General features: G+C 49.0%; 1 protein-coding gene across 1 annotated transcript in view; it reads right to left on the reverse strand.

Annotated features, from left to right (window-relative positions):
- The window catches only part of CUL5 (cullin 5), a 1916374-nt gene that overhangs the window by 1565063 nt on the left and 331663 nt on the right, over positions 1–19648 (reverse strand). The window contains exon 4 of the mRNA XM_069640617.1: positions 2119–2295. Coding sequence (XP_069496718.1) covers positions 2119–2295 — 177 coding nt within the window. The remainder of the gene's footprint in view (positions 1–2118; positions 2296–19648) is intronic.

The raw sequence follows: 19648 nt of genomic DNA on the forward strand, positions 1-19648 counted from the left end.
TAGCAATCTGGAAATGGTCCGCTGCTTTCCTTAATATGGCGTTGTACGCCATTTGGTCGTCAACCGGGGATTCCAGTCGAGTGGGTGTGGTCGGGGGGGGAATCCATGCACAAGGCATCAGGTTCCGGTGTTGGATTAGGTGACTACCAAGGCTGAGGATCACCCAGATCTGGGTTGTATCCCCCCCATCCCTCTGTGGGTTCGATATGAACATCCTCAGTGTCAGCAAAGGGATATTCATCCTGATTGTATTGGTCCACAGGAACCTCATCTTCCGTGAGGACATAAGCATATATTTCTTCTTCTTCTTCCAGAGAAGGATCAAAGACTTTTTGAAGTTTAGCCACAGGGGGAAAGGGACTCTCTTCCCGAGGCCTCTTGGGTGTGGACTTCTGAGAGTTGTACAAACCTCTCCAACCTATCCATACATCCCTCAAATGTCTCCCTGATCCAAATGGGTCCACCAGAGGAGTCTAGGGGTGGAAAAGGCTCTTGTAATGGAGCTTTCGTCGCAGAACGGAGAGATTTCTCCTTTAATGTCGAAGAAATCCCTCCTGTGCCTTCCGAAAAGCCCTTTCGGGGGACCGATGGTTGATGTCCTTTTGTCTGTCCTTAGGCTTTTCCTTCGGACTATCCCTGGATTTCGCAGAATCCGTAGGTTTGTCCTCAGGTATTGACGAATCCCTGGAGCGCCCAGTTCCAGATCACTACCAAATTCTCCTTTGGTCACCTCCCTATCCCAGGTCACCTTTACTCTCTTTAACCACCACACCCTTACTCATTGCCCATGGTCAGCAGGCCCAGTATGGTTTGATCTTCATTCTTGTATTCAGACTATTTTCCAGCTCTCAGGCACCAGTATGGCCCAGCCAACACAATCTATCCCAGCCTTCTGGGATCTGCTTCCCCTATAGGTCCCCCCTGCTCTCCTCCAGTCCGTTCCAAAACACCTTTGATCTTCTGTTTCCAGCTCCTACTTCTTCCAAAGTTAGAGTGAGCCCATACCTCTTTATAGGGATTTAGCCACAGCCTCTCTCTCGGCTTAAAGGGAATTCAGGTGGGTCAGCCAAGATGGGGATTGGTTGTTGGACTCCGCCCCGTGGCATAGCTGGGAATGCTGCAATATGACTTGGAATTAGTTCATCCCTCCCTTGAGCGGCCTTCATCTGTTGGCCAGGCCCTCGATCTGCCTTCAAACCCTTCCCAAAGAGAATAGGGGTGTCTTTTCAAGTAGCTGGTGTAGGGATGGAGTAAAGGGCCCCACCCAAAGAATGTTCCAAGTTATAATTTGGGACTTGGGGCTGCCTATTCCCTCCTCTTGGGTGGTCCTCAGTTTGGTTTTCACAGACTAAACCTGACCCCTGTATGTATGCCCAGAGCCTATCACTTCTTATTGCTCGACAATGGTGGCCTTGCTTAATGGATAACTGGTTGACTGAGTGTCTCTTCCTAATTCAGGCCCTGCTTCTTCTATGTATGGGATTCCTCCAGAGAAAACTGGCACTAATGGACTACTGTTCCTCAGTTCCTAAGTGCCAGCAACTGCAGGATCACCAGCTTCAGTAGAAGTGCAAGAACTGTTCTCTGGGATTGGGGCAAGCCCAGTTTCCCTGACCCCAAATGGTCTTTGCTTCCCAGCTGTAGGGGCAGTGCCCCTTGAAAGGACCTTGTCCCTAGCTGGTGCCATACGATTGTCAGTTGCCCTAAGACAGGGACTAAGTGAGGGCGACATAGGGATCCTCCCATACCTACCTTGGACCCCATCACCTGTGAGATTTCTTAATGAATAACACAATTTCCAGATCACAGGGCCAGTCACAATTCAATGCAACAATTCAGTAGTGATGTCAATTGGCTGCAAGGTGACATGTTAGGCACTCTGCAATATACTGAAAACGCATATACTTTGACAAGAAAACAGTGCAAATTGTCCATGTACACAACAATAACGCAATTGCAGGCAAACATTTGTACATTTTGCTTTTAATACAATTATATGAAACATTAAAACGGTTCAAAATTCAAACAATGTGCACTATACTTTTACAGAATAGAATTAGCCAAGAACAAGCCGTAAATCAGATATGGGGGGAGGAAGGGGAATACAAATGTGCTTACCTTTCGAACAATACTGTCTTCAACATTCGATTTCTTGTTGCTGCCTTGCTTCCCCATTAATGTAATCTCAAGCTGACAAAAAGGCTTGGGCAGTATGTCACACTGCGTGAAGAACTTCCGCCACTCTACAATGTAGGCTTTGAGTAAAGCCGTGTCATCTTGGTGACTTAGCACCCTCTTAAAAAAAAGAATCATGAAACAGTTAATGCAAAAATTGTATGTACGAAAAATGTAATATATCCTGTGGCAAATATCAAATACTAGACATTCCATAGACAATGTTTACCAATCTACATCCCAGTAGGAGAAATGTCACACTCTTAGACAACACACCAAACTATCAGGATTGCTGTGTTCCAGGAAATAAGCTTTTACCCTGAGTCTAGATATGCGAACTACCAGTTTGAAATGATAAATAGCTCAGTTAACCAAGCAATTTTTAGAACCTTACCAAGGAAAGATTGAGAATTCTTGCATTAAGCATGCACTATACAGAAACTCATCCTAAAAACATCTTTTTACTTTCCCATAGGAAAATGCAACCTCTTGTTAAAAACTTGTCATTTCTAAAAATGAAATGCAGAGGTTATCCCAGTGCAATGAGTTCATTGAAACATTACAGGCAAAAGGCCAGGGAACGCAGACCACTTCCATTAAAACAAAGAAAAAAGCAAAAGAAAGGGAGCGCCACATCATACATTTGAGACCTGGATCGCCTTTGAGAATCCATAGCACAGTTTGAAACTTTGCTTTTTTCTTTTTTAATTGTTTTTATTTGATGTTATGTCAAACAGGTTACAACATTTCCATTAGAAATTAAGAAGCATAAAAAAAAAAAATAGTATTGTTGCCAAACAAAGACAATCGTCATCCAATTCTACATTTCGACGATGCTTTTGTGAACTTTCCGTTCGCATTTAACTTCCGTTTAGAATATCAATAAACGTTGACAATAATCCCTGCTTTCCCCTCCACTCCCTCTCCCCACCCTACAAGACTATCGACTTCCGCTGAGGAATGTGTTTTCTAGTGTGAGGCGAGTTGCATGATAGATTTGGTAGGTTTCGGGGACCACCTTGTTTGGGAAATTAGCATGATTTTTCATTGTCTCGGATCGTGTATTCCATTAACAGGTGTTCTCTCGTAATGTGAGACTATGGGGCTGGTGGACCTGTAGGCATTAATGTGTCATTTCAGGCATGTATTTGTTAAGAAACTCCATCCATAGAATGTCGCATTGTGTGGATTTCTCATGTATGGATGACGTGATCTTTTCCATGGTGCACATATTGGAGGTTACGTTGACCCATTCTCTCTCGGTCGGGACTGTGGGACATTTCCATTTCATGGCTAAGAGAGCCCTTGCGGATAGTAACAGCGGTTCAGCTATACCTCTGACCCTCCTTGTTAGGGAGAATTTTCTGTTTAGGCTGAATTTCCTAATCTAGTGAGTCCCCCAGCAGCTTTGCTGGATTTTTTGGGGTTTATTTTTTCTCCTGCCAAGAGCGAGACTCTTTTACCCTCACTCTTGGGCATGATTTGAGTGTGTTTCTTTGAATCTAGATGTGTTTGATGGGCTATGGGGTCTTTTACTCCATAGGGCTTCATGTGTTTTTGTGATGTGTGTTACACAGCACCCTCAGTGCAGTAACACAGGGGTGTCATAGTGACCCCCAATATAGACTCCATACCCTGGGACTGACTACTGTCTCCCAGGGCATGTAAAGTCACCATTGACTTTACTAGTCTCAAATTCTGAACAGAACCAGTACAAACAATCATATTGTGGACGTACTGGCCGGGGCAATTCGATTGCCCCGGGGTCTGTTCGAGGGGGCACGTCTCCGTCCCCCACTGATAGAGTTTTGGCTAGTGGCAGTGGATACTACTTTTTATATTCGACCGCAAATATATCTCTATGGGATTTCCCATTGTTCGAGGCTACCAACTTTAATTATTTAATTCCTATAGCCTCGAACATACCGCTGGTTTATTTAATATTAATTCTCAGGTTGGTATTTTTTGCAAGAACTCGGTTCTAAATTGGCGTTTGTGTTCGCTTCTGTGACTCCAACCCAAGTTGAGCCCTTTGTTCCACTTTTTGGCGAGCTTCTCCACAGAAGCCTCCAAAAGTGGTGCCACTGTGGATACAACAGGGGGTGTAGGAGGGGGTTTATGCACCCTGGACTGAGTTACCTTGGTAACTCAAGTCGCACTCTTGTGTGATTGGCCCAAGTGGAGCTAGGCTGAGTGAATGGGGGTTTTCTGCATAAAAGCAGGGCTTTGGGGACTGGAACTTTAGAAGTCGCCACAGGACCTAAGAATCTGACGAGGGAGAAGCTGAGCCGACCTGCTACGACACCACCGGTGGAGCCCTGCTGGACTGTCGGACCACTTTTCCCAACGACAGAGGAGATCTCCAGCCCGGAGAGTCTTCTTCCTTGGACTGGTGGGGATAACCAGTCTGCTTCCTTTTTCGCTTCCTAGAGCATCTCGTGGCCGCCTTGCCTGTGCCAAGCACCCCGGCAACCGGGATACCACGTTTTACCACTACCACGAATCAAAGGGTAGTACCTTTAACCGGAAAACTCTGCGGCTGGTTTCCTCCCTAGCAGTGCAACGACCTTCATCTTTCTTCCACGTCGAGATCTTCTCTTCCTCTGGACGACGCAGCGACTTGCACCCGCTGTCAGGAACAACTGCCCCCGCTGGAGGATCCTTTCCACATAAGGTACCATGTTCCACCTGGCTTCCCTTGCAACCGACTGTACGGGGTAGATTTAGCCCCCGGCTTTCGAACCTGGGTTAGCCTGGGACACCCTGGCTAAACTTTTCTGAGCCTAACTAAAACCTTTCTGAACTCCCTGCAAGACTTTTTAAGCCTGTTGTCATTGTGTGATCTTGGGTACATTTGTGCCCCGCTCTCTCCAAGAGTGGGCCCGGCCTATGGACTTGGCTCACAAGTAACTTTCGACTTTCCTGCCTTGCTTAAGAGTTTCTAAAGATTAGTGTGGTGTATGTTCCTACATTCTGCCTTTTTCCCTCCCTTTTTCGTTAACTTATTGGAGTGCCATCTATAGTTAAGCGCTCACCTCTGTCTGGTAATAGGTGGTGTTAACTAAGACTTGTCTGATAAGGGATGTATATATAATAGTAACTGTGTTGAGAGTGATTTACAATAATAGTGCTGGAGTGTTTCAATCAGTGTGTTTTTAAATAAATAATTATATACCTTGATACCAAAGCTCTGGTCAGTGTTTGCTTGTGCTATTGTATCTGAGTGCCTATTGTGCATACTTTGCATACTGTCCAACTCTTCTTGAGGGAAGTCTGACTGCTCAGCCACAGCTACCAAGTGAATCTGTGTGGTACAGACTGCTACCAAGTGGGTTTACTGCCAAACACCTGTAGTCTTAAATCGTTTGCAGTGGTCCCAGAGGGAACTGCACAGGTTTCTGCCTAACACTCCTCCATTCATCTTCAATTTTTTCAAAGCCAAATAGTACTAGGTGGGGGTCTGCTATCCTCTGGATCCCATCTAGGTCCCTAATCCATCCCAGGACTTCGTTTCAATATACTTTAATTCGAGGGCAGCTCCACCACATGTGCCAATAGTCCACCGTGGATCCGCAACCCCTCCAACATAGTGGGCTAGATGATTGGTACATTTTAGAGAGCCTGTGTGTGTCATATTGGCATCTGTTTAGTAGTTTAATTGCGTGCAGTTTATATTGACATGAGATTGAGGCTTTGGGTGCAGCCCGGCATATCTTGTCCCACATCTCTGGATCAATACTGTCTCCAATGTCCCTCTCCCATTTCAGTCTAAGGGGTTCTGTTGAGCCTTCCCCTGCCTCTATCAGCGTTCTATATAGGGTCGAGATCAGTCCCTTCATTTCAGTTCTGGAATCTAATATGGTCTCGAATGGGGTGAGGTCCCTTTCGACCTTGTCCTTCCATTCGGGCTTTGTCAGGACACCCTTGATTTGCAGGAAGTGGAATGCAGATAGTGTGCCAATTCCGAGTGCCTCCTCCAGCTCGGGGAGTGTGATAAATGAGTCCTTTTTTAGAAGTTGTCCCACCCTTTCCAGACCCGCCTCATACCAGGATTGAAATCTCTTTACATTATGAATCTGGTCAATGATGCCAGGGGTCCATAGGTGACTTAGTGGCGATGGCCATGTAGTGATCTTTTTCATATCCCTGCCTTCTCGCCAAATATCCCATATGGTTTCAAACATCGGATGTGCTTTAGATTTCTTTAATACTCTCCTTCTAGGGGACCATAGCCACTCAGACTGTCGCCAGGGACAAGTAGTGATTGTCCATGGCAATCCATTGGGGTGTTTTCTGATCACGGAGATGGGGAATGAGGACTTGTAAATGGGTCGCTTCACAATATTTCTGGATATCCGGAAGGCCCACCCCCACCTTTATCTTTTGGTAGCGTCAGGTTGGAGTATGCAATTCTTGTTTTTTCCCCCTGCCACAGGAACTTTGATTGCTTTCTTGACTTCTGTAAAGTATTGGCCCGGCATCTGGATGGGGAGCATTTGAAAGGAGTATAAAAATCTCGGGAGACAGGTCATTTTTATTGCATTCAGGCATCCCAGCCAGGATATGGTTAGTTTGTCCCACCTGGCGAGGTCCACGTGAAATTTTTGGAGAAGCGCCGGGAAATTGGCCTCATATAGATCTCGTAGAGATCTCGTGACATGTAGCCCTAAGTATTTCAATTTCTCATGCTCTATCGTAAGGCCCAGGGAAGACTATCTTTCAATGTTCACTTCCATCAATCCCAGTAGGGGGGGAAGAGTATTGACTTGGATTTGTTGATTTTAAATCCCGATATGTGGCCGTATGCATCTATTAGGTTTAGTGCCCTGGGGATGGATGTGTTGGGGTTTATCACATGGAGAAGTAAATAATCGGCGTACAGCGCTACCTTGTTTTCCACCTGCCCCAATCTCATTCCCTCTATTTGGGTGTCGTTCCTGATTTTCTGGGCCAGGGGTTCTACAGAAAGGGCGAAGAGTATGGCCGATAGGGGACATCCCTGCCGGGTGCCGCGTTTTCGAACCATCTTGAGTACTCCCCATTGACTGACAATGCGGCTTTAGGTGCTGTGTACACTGCTTTTATCCCTTTTCTAAATTTTGGTCCTATACCTACAGCACGGAGGACTGCGGCAAGGAATTCCCATTCCACTCTATCAAATGCTTTTTCAGCGTCAATGGAAAGTAAGGCGGGTTCATGGTTCATAGTTTGGGAGGCTGCGACCAAATGGAGAGTTTTCCACATGGTGTCTGCCCCTTGTCGCTCGATTATGAATCCGACCTGGTCAGGGTGGATAAGATGGGGCATGCGAGTCTCTAACCTGGCTGCCAGTACCCTCGTGTAGATTTTGGCATCGAGATTGAGCAAGGATATAGGGCGATACGACCCACAACATTTGGGATCCCTACCCTCCTTGGGGAAGACCGATATGAGTGCGCTGACGAAGGAGTCGGGAGCGGTTCCCATATCTGGGACCTCATTGAATAATTCAAATGGGGCTAGTAGGGCACTGAAGGTCTTGTAGAAGCCGGCTGTATATCCATCCTCCCCCGGGGATTTGCCCAATGTTAGCCTTTTGATCGCTTGGTGTATTTCCTCTTCCGTTATGGGGGACTCAAGGTGAGCTTTGTCTACATCTGCTATTTTGGGGAGATCGATGTCAGTGAGATAGTTATCTATCTCTTGCGAATTTGGGTCTGTTTCTGAAGAGTATAGGGATTCATAAAAGTTTGCCAACAGTTCAGGGATGGATGGTTTGTCTTGCCCTTGGTCAAGAGTATTGTTTTATTTCCTTTACCCTTCGTTCTGCCCGTTGCATCCCGAGTCTAGCAGCCAACAGTGCGTCAGCTTTATCCCCTTTTTCGTAGAACTTGTTTTAATAAATGCAATCTACGTGCCATTTGACCCTGTTCTAGGTGACTAAGTACTTACCGTTTCTTTCTAGCTTCTTGGATATTATCGAGGTCTGTGGTGTCCCCCACCCGGGCGTCCATATCCAATCGACATATTTTGTTCCGAAGCTTATTTTCAATGAGGGTTCTTTCTCTTTTCTTCCGCGCCCCCTCCCGTATAAGGATTCCCCTCCAGGTTGCTTTGGCTGCTTCCAACACACCCCGTTTGGAGATCTCCCCAGTGTCGTTAGCTTTGAAACATTCTCTAATCTCTGTTTCGAGTTCCTCTCTAAAGACAAGGTCTCTCCACAGGGTCTCAATGCACCTCCATTTCCCACCCCTGATCAGTAAGTGTTCCCACTGTATATCAACTGTGACCATGTCACGGTCGGAACATGTTATTGGGGTGATCTCAGAGTGTGATGTCGTACAGCTCCCATGAGAGGTAGATATAATCTATGCGAGGGAAAGTATTGTGTGGGGGCGAATAAAATGTGTATCCCCTTTCGTCAGGGTGCATTTCACTCCATGCATCAACCAGCGCGTATACTTGCATCATGTTTACATAATCATTACGGTCCCCTCATTTCGTTGTTGACGGTTGAGTTACCCGCCTTACGATCCAAGCTGTGGTCTGCCCACAGATTAAAGTCCCCGCCCAGCACAATATGTCCAGTAGCCTCCAACATTATATTTGGGATGGTTCTAGAGAGGAATCTGAGTTGCCCTACATTGGGGGGAATAGATAGTAGCTATCGTTACCTCCAAGCTCGCAATGGTTCCCGTCACCAATAAGGCTCGCCCTTCCGCATCTGACCAGGATTTTGTGACTTGAAATTCAATTCCCTTTCTAATAAGGATTCCCACACCCCCTTTGCGCAATGGTCCGGAGCCCCAAAACTCCATGCCGTTTCCCTAGGATAGGCCTCTCCTCTCCCTTCTTGTACTTGGTTTCCTGCAGGAATAGGATGTCCATCCTGGCTGTCTGAAATTCCCTTAATACTAGTGACCTCTTGGTAGGTGAGTTAAGCCCCTTAACATTAAGCGTCCCTACTTTCAAGGGGCCCTGTGTGCTAACAACAGGGGTAGCCATCTATTTGTGACATTGGACTACTCATAATAGTAAGCAGCCATTCCCTGTGGTTTATGCCCCCAACCAGCATTGATATTTTCTCCTCCTCAGCAGTAATTGAAAAAACTGTTTTGGTCTTTCCTTCTCCCATGTCTTGTGACCCCCCCTCTCCCCCTTTCCCCTCCCTCCCCCCTCATACGGCGGCGTCCGAGCGGGTCCAGTTAATTACACTGCACCAGCAACTAACCACCAGCAGGGACCGTTACCTCACGGTCCTTTTGCTAAGAATAACTACCGCATGAGTCTGAGCCCCCATTTCGTCCCCCCCACTTAAACCTCAACTTACAACCATTGAACGTGGGTGTTTAGTACCTGACCCGTAGAAAGCCCCAATTTAAAGCAGTGGTATTGTATAAGGAACATGTTACTTACCTGTAACTGTTGTTCTCCAGCATGGGTCTGGCATGGATTCACATGCTCATGAATATTCCCCGTCAGGCTGGGAATCCTCGGTAAAGAAAAAATCAGTATCAGTTTTGTTTCTGATCTGTCTTTCTTAGTAGTAACCAATCACTGACCTCTGGGTCATACTGCCCCCAGCCAATGACTGCCCTCTCCCTAAGCCCCAACTCTGGCAGCCGTCCTCAGATTTGGTAGCACGCAAAGTGGCAGTATGACCAAGTGAAGAGTCGCAGAGGGGTAGGATTTGCATGTGAATCCATGCCAGACCCATGCTGGAGAACAACAGTTACAGGTAAGTAACTTGTTCCTTCTCCAGCATGGGGTCTGGCATGGATTCACATGCTCATGAATAAAAGAATACATAGCAGTATACAAATGCACAACCACGTGAGATGGCAAAGGCTCAACATTATGCATTACATCCAAAACTCAACATTAAGCAATTCTTACCTCCTCACCAGGTTCACCTTAGGCGAACAGGTTGCGCAGCACTGCTTGGCTGAACCTGGACTCCTCCCTGTAGACCCGATCGACGCAGTAGAATCTTGTGAAGGTGTGCGTCGACCTCCACGTAGCAGCCCTGCAGATGTCCAGCAGGGGCACACCAGACAGGAACGCTGTGGTAGCAGCGATCGCTCTGGTCGAATGGGCTCTCGGACGGCCGGGCAGCGGTCGGTTTGCCAACCGGTGACAGTGAATGATGCAGCCGGAGAGCCATCTGGAAATGGAAGTCTTCGAGAGAGCCTTTCCTTGATTCACAGACCCAAAGTTCACAAACAGTTGTGACGTCTTCCAAAAACTCTTTGTGTGGTCCACGTAGAACTTCAGTGCTCTAGCTACATCCAGCGAGTGCAAAGTCCTCTCGGCCGGCGTCGAAGGCGACGGGAAGAAAACTGGTAACACCAAGGGCTCATTGAGGTGGAAGTCCGACGGCACCTTGGGCATGAAAGAGGGGTGCGTCCTCAGCACCACCCTCGTCTCGTGGAAAGTCAGGTATGGAGGTTTACAGGAGAGGGCCTGGATCTCTCCCACTCGTCGTGCGGAGGTGATGGCCACGAGGAACGCTGTCTTCCATGACAGGAACTTCAAAGGCGCCGAATGCATAGGCTCGAATGGGGCCCCCATGAGCCTGGTCAGCACCACATTAAGCTCCCACGCCGGGGCAGGAGCCTTCACCGGCGGGAATGATCGGAATAGTCCCTTCATAAATTCCTTCCCCGGGCGATGAGACCACAAGGACGCCCGTCCCGTAGTCCTGGTATTTCGGGAGATGGCAGCCAGATGTATTTTGATGGAGGCGTGAGCCAGTCCAGCTTTGGACAGCGACAGTAGGTTTCGGCAGTACTTGAGGGGCTGTAATCCGCAGAGGGTTAATCTTCTGTGCACGGCACCAGACAGAGAACCTCTTCCATTTATGACCATAACACTTGAGGTGTTACAAGAACGCGTAGAAACCTATGGAGACAATGGAAGTTACATCAACCACGATACACTCAGTGGAATCCAAGATGGCGGCTCCTTGATAACGTTTCTATCAACTAACAATGCAGGTCTAGTCTTTTTCTTCCACTTGGTCCTTCTCTTTCTACCGTTTGTTCGTACTTATTCCCCACGAACTTACAGGTAACTGCGTCGCTACTCTGCTCTTCAGCTTTCTCCCTTGTAGCTGCTCGCTCGTAAAACTTGCCTCCCGCCAGTTTTTCTCCTCTGGAGCCCTCCCTCCTCCTTTTTTCCCTTTCTTGGGCATAACCACCTGTGGTTTCTTCCTCTCCGCCTCCGGCTTCCCCGCTCGGGGTCAGTCGCTCATTAGCCGATTCTCTGCACTTTCCTTGGCTTCCTTTATTTTCTTCTACCTTCTTTATCCGCATCCGCGGCTTTATTTATTTTCTGCCGTTCGCGGCTTCATCTTGTGCTTACCTTCTCGGCCGTCCTCGGCCTTTCTTTCCTTCCGGCTTCGGTCTGCCTTAGCCGGCAGCTTCTGTGACTTGCAGCCGCTCGCGGCTTTTGCTACGCTTACATTTCACCCTTCCTAGCCTTTATTTACCTCTCCTCTTTTTCCTGGTCCCGGCGGTCCTCCGCTCTTTCTCTCCTTCTCCTCTCTCCTTACCCCTTGGTACTACCTTAAATGTTTTCTGCTGCTATTATCGATCCTCTTCCCCTATTGCTTCTATCGGGGAATTCTCCGTCCTTCTACCTGCCACTACGAACCGGGAGTTCCATCCTCCTCAAGACCTGCAGGATCTGGGTTTTCTTCCCCAAGAGGGTTTCCCAGGGGGCGGCCCCTTGGGGGGCACAGAGCACAGATTGTCTGGCCTCTGAACCTCTGGGGGGACGCCTCTTACCTCTTCACATCTGTCAGAACCCGAAGAGCCGTGAGTACCCCGTCGGATTACAGAGGTTGTAAGATGAGGACGCCCTGGCTTTTGCAAGAACCTCTCTGCAATCAGCCGGTATATCGTACCCTCCAAACACTTGCGCTGCAGGAGCCAGGCCTGCAAGTTCAGCGACTGAAGGTCGTGATGGAGAATGACGCCTCCTTCTCTGGAGAGAAGATCCGCCTCCGCCGACAGCTTGACTGGCGGGGACGTTGACAAGTCCAGAAGATCCGGGAACCAGATCTGCCTCGGCCACGCCGGTGCGACGAGGATCATTCTGCACCTGGACTTCTTGAGCTGGTTGATAAAGCAGAGCAGCAACGGCAACGGAGGGAACGCGTATAGAAACAGGCCGTCCCAGGGGAACTAGAAAGCATCGCCCATGCTCCTCGGCTGTGGGAACCTGCTGGCGAACCACTGGCACTTTGAGTTCGTCGCCGTCGCCAACAGGTCGATCTGGGGTTTGCCCCATCGTTGGAAGAGCCGATCTACCTGGTCCTGGCGTAGTTCCCACTCGTGGCAGGAGCGCAGCTCCCTGCTGAGTGAGTCGGCAATGGTGTTTTTTATTCCTGCCAAGTGGAAGGGAACCAGAAACATCCCCTGGGCGACGGCCCAGTGCCACAGATCCTGGGCTTCCTTGGATAGGGCTGGGGATCTGGTGCCCCCTTGCTTCTGTATGTAGAACACTGTGGTGGTGTTGTCGGTGAAGATCCTCACCACTTTGTCGTTGAGGGACGGAAGGGACGACTTGAGCACCCAGAACACTGCTCAGAGCTCCAGAATGTTGATGTGGAGGGACCTCTCCTCTGGGAGCCAAAGGCCTCTTACGTGGAGATCTCCGGGGTGTGGACCACCCAACCGTCCAGAGAGGGGTCCGTCGTCACGGTCTCCTGAAACGCTGGGGTTTGAAAGTCCGTGCCTGTAGTGGGGTGAGTACGGGTGCCCCACCATAGGATCGCATGACGGAACTCCTCGTCGAGAGGGATCCTGTCCTCGAAGCAGCCCGTCGCCTGAAACCAGCGGGCGCATCCGAAGTCTGCAAAGGGGTACAAGATAGATGCATGAGGACATCGTCCCGAGAAGGGACTTGATGGACCTCACCCTGGCCACGTCCGTGGCTAACAGGCGCCGCACCTTGCCCAGGATGGTCTTGGTCCTCTCCTCTGACGGGGAGGCCAGTTGCCCCACTGTATCGAGCTTCGCTCCCAGAAACAGTGCTACTTGCAATGGAACCAGGTGGGATTTGGGGTAGTTGATGGCGAACCCCAGTTCCGTGAGCAACCGGATGGTCCTCGCTGTGTGTTCGATGTCGAGTTCCCTTGTCCTTGCCTCGATTAGCCAGTCTTCCAGGTAGGGGTAGACGTGGATCCCTGCAGCCGCGCCGCCACTGGTGCCAGGCACTTGGTGATTACCCTGGGTGCCGACTTTAATCCCAACGGTATGGCTCTGAATTGGTAGTGGCGGCCCTGAACCACGAACCTGAGAAACTTCCTGTGTCCTTTTAGAATGGGGATGTGGAAGTAAGCATCCTCCAGGTCCAACGACGATAGGAAGTCGCCTTCCTCCAGCTGTCCCAGCACGTGCTGGAGGGTGACCATCCTGAATTTCTGCGCCTTGATGTATTTGTTTAACCGACGCAGGTCCAGGATGGGGCGCCAACCACCTGTCTTCTTTTTGACGAGGAAGTACCTTGAGTACACTCCGGAGCCTCCTGTGGACGAGCTCAATGGCACCTTTCTTGAGCATCGCCCTTACCTCGAACAGCAGTTGAGGGACGTGATTCTCCTTCCTGGCCACGGGAGGAATGCGAGGGCACTTCTTTTGGAATTCCAGCGAGTGCCCGGTGGCCAGGGTGGTGGAGATGGACTCCCACACACTGACGAACTTAGTCAGCCGGCCTCCCACCGGGGTGCTTCGGTGGGGGCCCCGACAACACGGCCAGGTCAGTCTTGCTTGGAGGCCGCCTTGCCGCCTTGGCCTCCTTGGCGACGACGGCGGGATCCCCCTTGCTTGCCACGACCTCTGTAGGCCTCCTGGGAAGAGGAGCAGGCCCCCTGGCAGTAAGTGGAGGAGCCACCACTGGCTCCTTTGGAGGCACCCTGTCTGCCTCCGGAGCTCCGAAAGGGCCGTCGCTGTTGAAGCACCCCTAGGGCTCGGGCCGTCTCCGAGTCGGTCTTGATGGCCTGTAGAGACTCGTCCACCGCCTTACCAAAAAGGTTGTTGTCGTCGAACGGCATGTCCAACACTCTGGTCTGGACGTCCTGGCGAAAATCCGTCGCCTTGAGCCATCCTCGTCGTCAGAGGCAAACTCGGTTGCCCAGTTGGCGAAATCCGGTATCGGCAATGTCCATTGCCACCGTTATGGCGTGATCCAATGCCACCTCACCTTCCTGCAGATTTTCTAGGGCCTCCGCCCTCTTGTCAGGCAGGAAGTCTAGCAGTGGAGCTATCTTGAACCAGAGCTCCCCGTCGTAGCGGGCCACGATCGCTAAGGCATTGGCCGCCTTAATCGTCGTTGCTGCTGACGAGATGACTCGTCGTCCCATGGAATCCAACTTCTTGCCCTCGCTGTCCGGCGGGGAAGTGGCAGTTGAAGCCGCCGCACCCGCCGCTTTCTTCTTAGCCGCTGCCGACAGAGTCCGGCGTGGGCTGGCCCCTGAGGCACAAGGGGGCGGCATCGGGGACTCGGTACTTCTTCTTGTACCTGTCCCTCTTGGCGGGAGTCGTGGAAGGGTTCTCGAGGACGGCAAGCCCTCGTCCCAGATGTTGTCGAGCAAAGGCACCACGAGGACAGTCTTCCTCTTGGCCTCTCGTCGCTGGTAAAGAAAACCCTTCTTTTTGTTCTTCAGGGCAGAGCTGGAAGAGCTTGGATGCCCTGGTTATCATGGCGTGGAAGGAGCCAATTCCGTCGGCTGGAGCAGCCCGCAAGGGAGGGGGGGGGTTTGCGCCGCCGTCATCGTCCGTCCCCGTCGCTGTATCCTATCTAGGGTCCGGCGAGGGGGATGAGGGGTCCACAGGCCTCGCGGGCACGAAGGGCGGGGAGGGGTGGACTCCCCTCCGCTTGTTCGGAGGGTGTCCCGACGGGCCTGGTTCTGGATCCTCTGTCGGGGTCCGTGGTAATCTCGTCCTTATCTCGGTACATAAGGATTGGATCGCCAACAAAATGGGGGCCGAGCTATCCTGGGGCTCGGGTAATGGCTGCGACGGACGGGATGGCCGCTCCACTGGGCCCTCTTCATCGCCATCTTCGATCACGTCAGCGGGGACCCGCCTCCTGGGATCGAACCTTCTCGAACCTCTCATTGAGGCCTATGAACCTCTCGTTGAGGCCCTTCTTGGTTTCTACCAGCTCCTCCTCAGAGGCCGATTCCAAGTCTGTAATGGCCACCGCCCCCCCCTCTTTTTCCGCCGGGGACTTCACGGGGGTCTTAACGATGGGCTGGAAAGAGAATTCCCTCTGTGGTGGCAGGGATACTCTGGGCCCAGAGGCCGTTTCCACTGGCGTAGTCTCAAACGGCTTTGCCAGGGTCGCAGCGACCACTTCGATAGAGGCCTTTGCCGGCTGGATCAAAGCCCTCACCACCTTAGGTGCGTCCTGGCCTTCGCCTTGGGGGGGGGGGTCAGCGCCTCGCTCCCCCTTCGAGATCGACCGGGGCCGTTGCAGCAGCTTACCCAGGTTCTCGGACTTCCTCTTCCCCGAACCAGAGCGCTGGCTCATGGTTGAACGTGCCGGGGAATTCGCGCCCTGCCTGGCAGCCGAAGAGCCCGACCTTTCGGCGCTCCCGGTGCCCGCGGACTCGCGGTGCTCGACCTTCTGTTGGGCCCCTGTCGCCGGGGCACCCTCACAGGACTTAGAAGCCCGCTCAGACTTTTTCTTCGCCTTCTCACCTGCTGTGTACTTCTCCAGCCAGGCGGCGAGGCGGGAAGGATGATCTTGTTTGGTCCGTTCCGAAAGGTTCTTGCAGAACGCACAGTCCTTCTCCACGTGCGTCTTGACCTCCTTGAAAACGTTTTGTAATCCGCATCCAGGGCAGCACCTTAACAGCTTGGATCCGGGCGTTGAGCTTCCCTTGTCCTGGGCCATGTCCGTTGAGGTAGGCTGCAGATCTTCCGGAATCCTCCAAGAAGCGTAAACTCGACGAAAACTTCACCCTTGAGCGGCGTAGAAGAATTCCGAAATGGGTCCCCGTTATCGGAAGTAGAAACGGTGGAGCTTGAGGCTCAATTAAACCGAAAAAATGAGAATCTCCTGAAAAAGCGTGAAAACTCGAGAGCTAAAGCACGAGGACTCCCAACACTTGAGCGTGCAGTAAATATCTGAGGATGGCTGCCAGAGGCGGGGCTTAGGGAGAGGGCAGTCATTGGCTGGGGGCAGTATGACCCAGAGATCAGTGATTGGTTACTACTAAGAAAGACAGATCAGAAACGAAACTGATACTGATTTTTTCTTTACAGAGGATTCCCAGCCTGACGACGGGGAATATTCATGAGCTGTGAATCCATGCCAGATCCCATGCTGGAGAATTTGTTGTATCAAGATTTCTTTGAATTCACCAGTACGACGTCCTTTCGTCGTGGGATGTGTTTTTGCAGGGTTGTTACCGCAATTTTTTTCTCTCGGAAAAAACATCGATTTTTTAGAAAATGGGGGTTTGTGGGGGGAACCCCCCCAAAAAAATAATTTGATATTTTTTTGAAGAAAAAAAAAACGCAGTAAAAAAAGCTGTGAAAAAACGTCCCGCAATGAAATGACATGGAACCGAATTCACCAAGGGATGCTCTTTCAGTTCATTCACTGCTTATTATTTAAAAATGGCTAAAATCCTGAGTTATTTAGGAGTAGATCATGAAGACCTATATATTCGACTGGGTTATGTAAAACACAAGCTTTTTGAACACGACTAGTGTAAAACAGTAGATGAAATAAGCACATTGAGTACCTATAAAGAATATGCCAAATTTCCACATAAAAGATGGTTGTTGTGCTTATCTTACTATTTTTCTGTGCAACAATGCCAGAATGTATTATCTGAGATTTAGATTAAACCAGTTCCACACTTTAGAAAGAACAAAGCACTGGAGAAATATCGGTTACAATAATGCTGACTCTAAATGTCGATTTCCAAAATGCTCTGAACCAAATGAAACACTAATACGCTTGATTTTGGAATGCTCATTTTTTAGAGATGTTAAAACGAAATTTCTAAAACAATTTGTAAATGTGAATTTTTAAGCTTGCATGGAGTCTCTTTGGAACCAGCTAATGCAAGGATATGATAGAACGTTAATTTTTGCTTTATGGCCTTTTTAATAATAATTGAACATGAGATTTTAGAACTTTAGCGTATTTTAATCTTCATTTGATTATTGTCATAATTCTTTTTTTCACTTTTTATTTTTGGGATTTTTGTATGTTTGTATTGATATTTGTAATTTTATGACAGAGGTCTATTTTTGTAAAGGTTCTTTGAACCACAAACAAATCAAAAAAATAAAAAATAAATCCTGGCCGCAGGAAGCGTACTGGGCACACTACTCTGTGCGCATGTGCATAGGTGTCCTATGGACACTGTTGGGATCACCGGACTACTTAAAAGCGCAATACAAGTGTGCCGAATATTTTTCAACAAGCTGGGTGTTTGTAGGATACAACAGGTCGGATGTTCAGGTGCTCAGGTACCCGCAGGACGTGGTTGGCCGCTTCCCACTACTATAAGTACATCACATGTTTCTGCGCTTACCTTGCACTGGGGCAGTGTTACCAGGATACAGAGGAAGAGATACGCATGCGCGAAGTTGTCCCACACACAAACGTGCGCTCCTACAACTAATTACAGGTGGTTCACAACATGCCGACATGCGGCCCGTAGTGGTGTCCTGATGCCTCCATTGTGATTGCGGATAAGGGGCAGTGCGGTGTCCGTAGGACACCTCCATTTCGCTTATTTGCGGTCATCCCCAGCAGTACTGTGCCGTGCAGAGTCATAACGGTATTTTAAAAAACAAAGGAAAAGGCACATATAAACTCAACAACAATTTACATATTAAACTTTATTTGCACACATTCATACATACTATTCGGAAAGGGAAGGAGGACCAGAAATTGATATATACAGGGGATTTGTACAAGTTGGTTCGTGAGGGGAGGAAGGGATTGAGGTCTCATCGAAACAGCTCTCATGATACAGAACTTGCAGGTATGACCGACTGAAATGGGGAAGGGGTACACGTGCAGGTGGGGCAGTGGTATTTTATTTTCTCCATAATATGTCCTTGTACGAAATGTTTTAAGGCGGCAAAATTGTTCACCAATTCCTCCATTTTGGCGCCAAGGCTATCCAGTTTGCCATTTACAGCATTTCCTTCAGTTCCTGTGCCCTTATGCTGTTGTGGTAGAGGTGCAGCTTGTGCTGCATTCCTTTCATTCCCTGTATGTTATGTGAAAGAAAAACAAATGTCTTTGATATACATGAAGCAACATATAGTAATTGTTTTACTTTTCGCACTGCAGTGCCTACCAATGGGGTTATTATCGTCACTCATTTCATCATGCAGAAAATTCTCTTCCAGCCATTCTAGGGTGCTTGCCATTGCTGCGTACAAAAAAGGAAAAAAAAGAAAAATGCTTTTCTACTATTGTACACTGCACAAAGTGTGCAATTATAACACACACTTTGGTGTACTTACCACGTTGCAGTGACATTCTGCTCTCAGAACTTTGCAGTCCTAACTCTGGCACTTCGGTCTTCGTTTCTATGTAAAGCAGCAGTGCGGTAAGCTTGCAGAAGGCAGACGTTACTTCTCTTGTTGGTGCATTCCATTATACTGCATACCCTATGCCTTAAAAGCACACAATTTGTAAACTTACTGCATTTTCCCTTCCAATTCCTGTACATGAAGCGGTTTGTACATGTTCATTGTCTTTGGTGCATGTTACCACTATGTATGTGCACCCCTGCCTTTCTCGGCACGTTGGATGCCACCCGATGTACGCAAACAGATGCATAGTCTGCGACTACTGTGGCCATTAACATGGCGCCAGCGGGTTAAGTATGCTGTACAGTACATCCATACAAACTAAGAGTATCCTGTTAAAAACCTATGTAATCAGTGAAAATAAATGTTGATGAAAGTACTGAAAAAACTACAATGAAGGAACGTTACAGTTAAGGTGGCCTACTAAAAACCTATCAAATCCTGTGAAAAAATCTTTGCTAAAGGGACGTTAGTTAGTTTGCACTAACAACAACCGATCCATATTATGCTTACAAGTAAAACCGAAAAAACCCCAGAAATTCACAAGTTATGGTAAACTAAGCAACCATAACTCACGCCACCACTGTGCACTGCTAAGACTAACACCCATGACATCACATGTGCATTTAGTGTTCATGAAAAGCCTCACCAAGGGACTGACATAATGTTGCCAGAAAACTATCACATTTCATTGTGAGAACTATCATAAGATACAAAATTCATTAACATCTTAAGTGCCAAGGACGAGGCATCTCATCCTTGGCATTCCGTCCATGTTGCCAAGGACGAGATACCTCATCCTTTTAGGCACTTTGTTTTTTGTGATCCCTGCAAAGCGGGGATCACAAAACTGTAATCCAACCCCCCCGGATATGTGAGGGGGAGGTCCCCCCTCACGGCCCGGGGGTTGGATTACC

Source organism: Ambystoma mexicanum, chromosome 7q (assembly GCF_040938575.1).
Source record: "Ambystoma mexicanum isolate Mex_15411 chromosome 7q, UKY_AmexF1_1, whole genome shotgun sequence".
NCBI classification, from domain to species: domain Eukaryota; kingdom Metazoa; phylum Chordata; class Amphibia; order Caudata; family Ambystomatidae; genus Ambystoma; species Ambystoma mexicanum.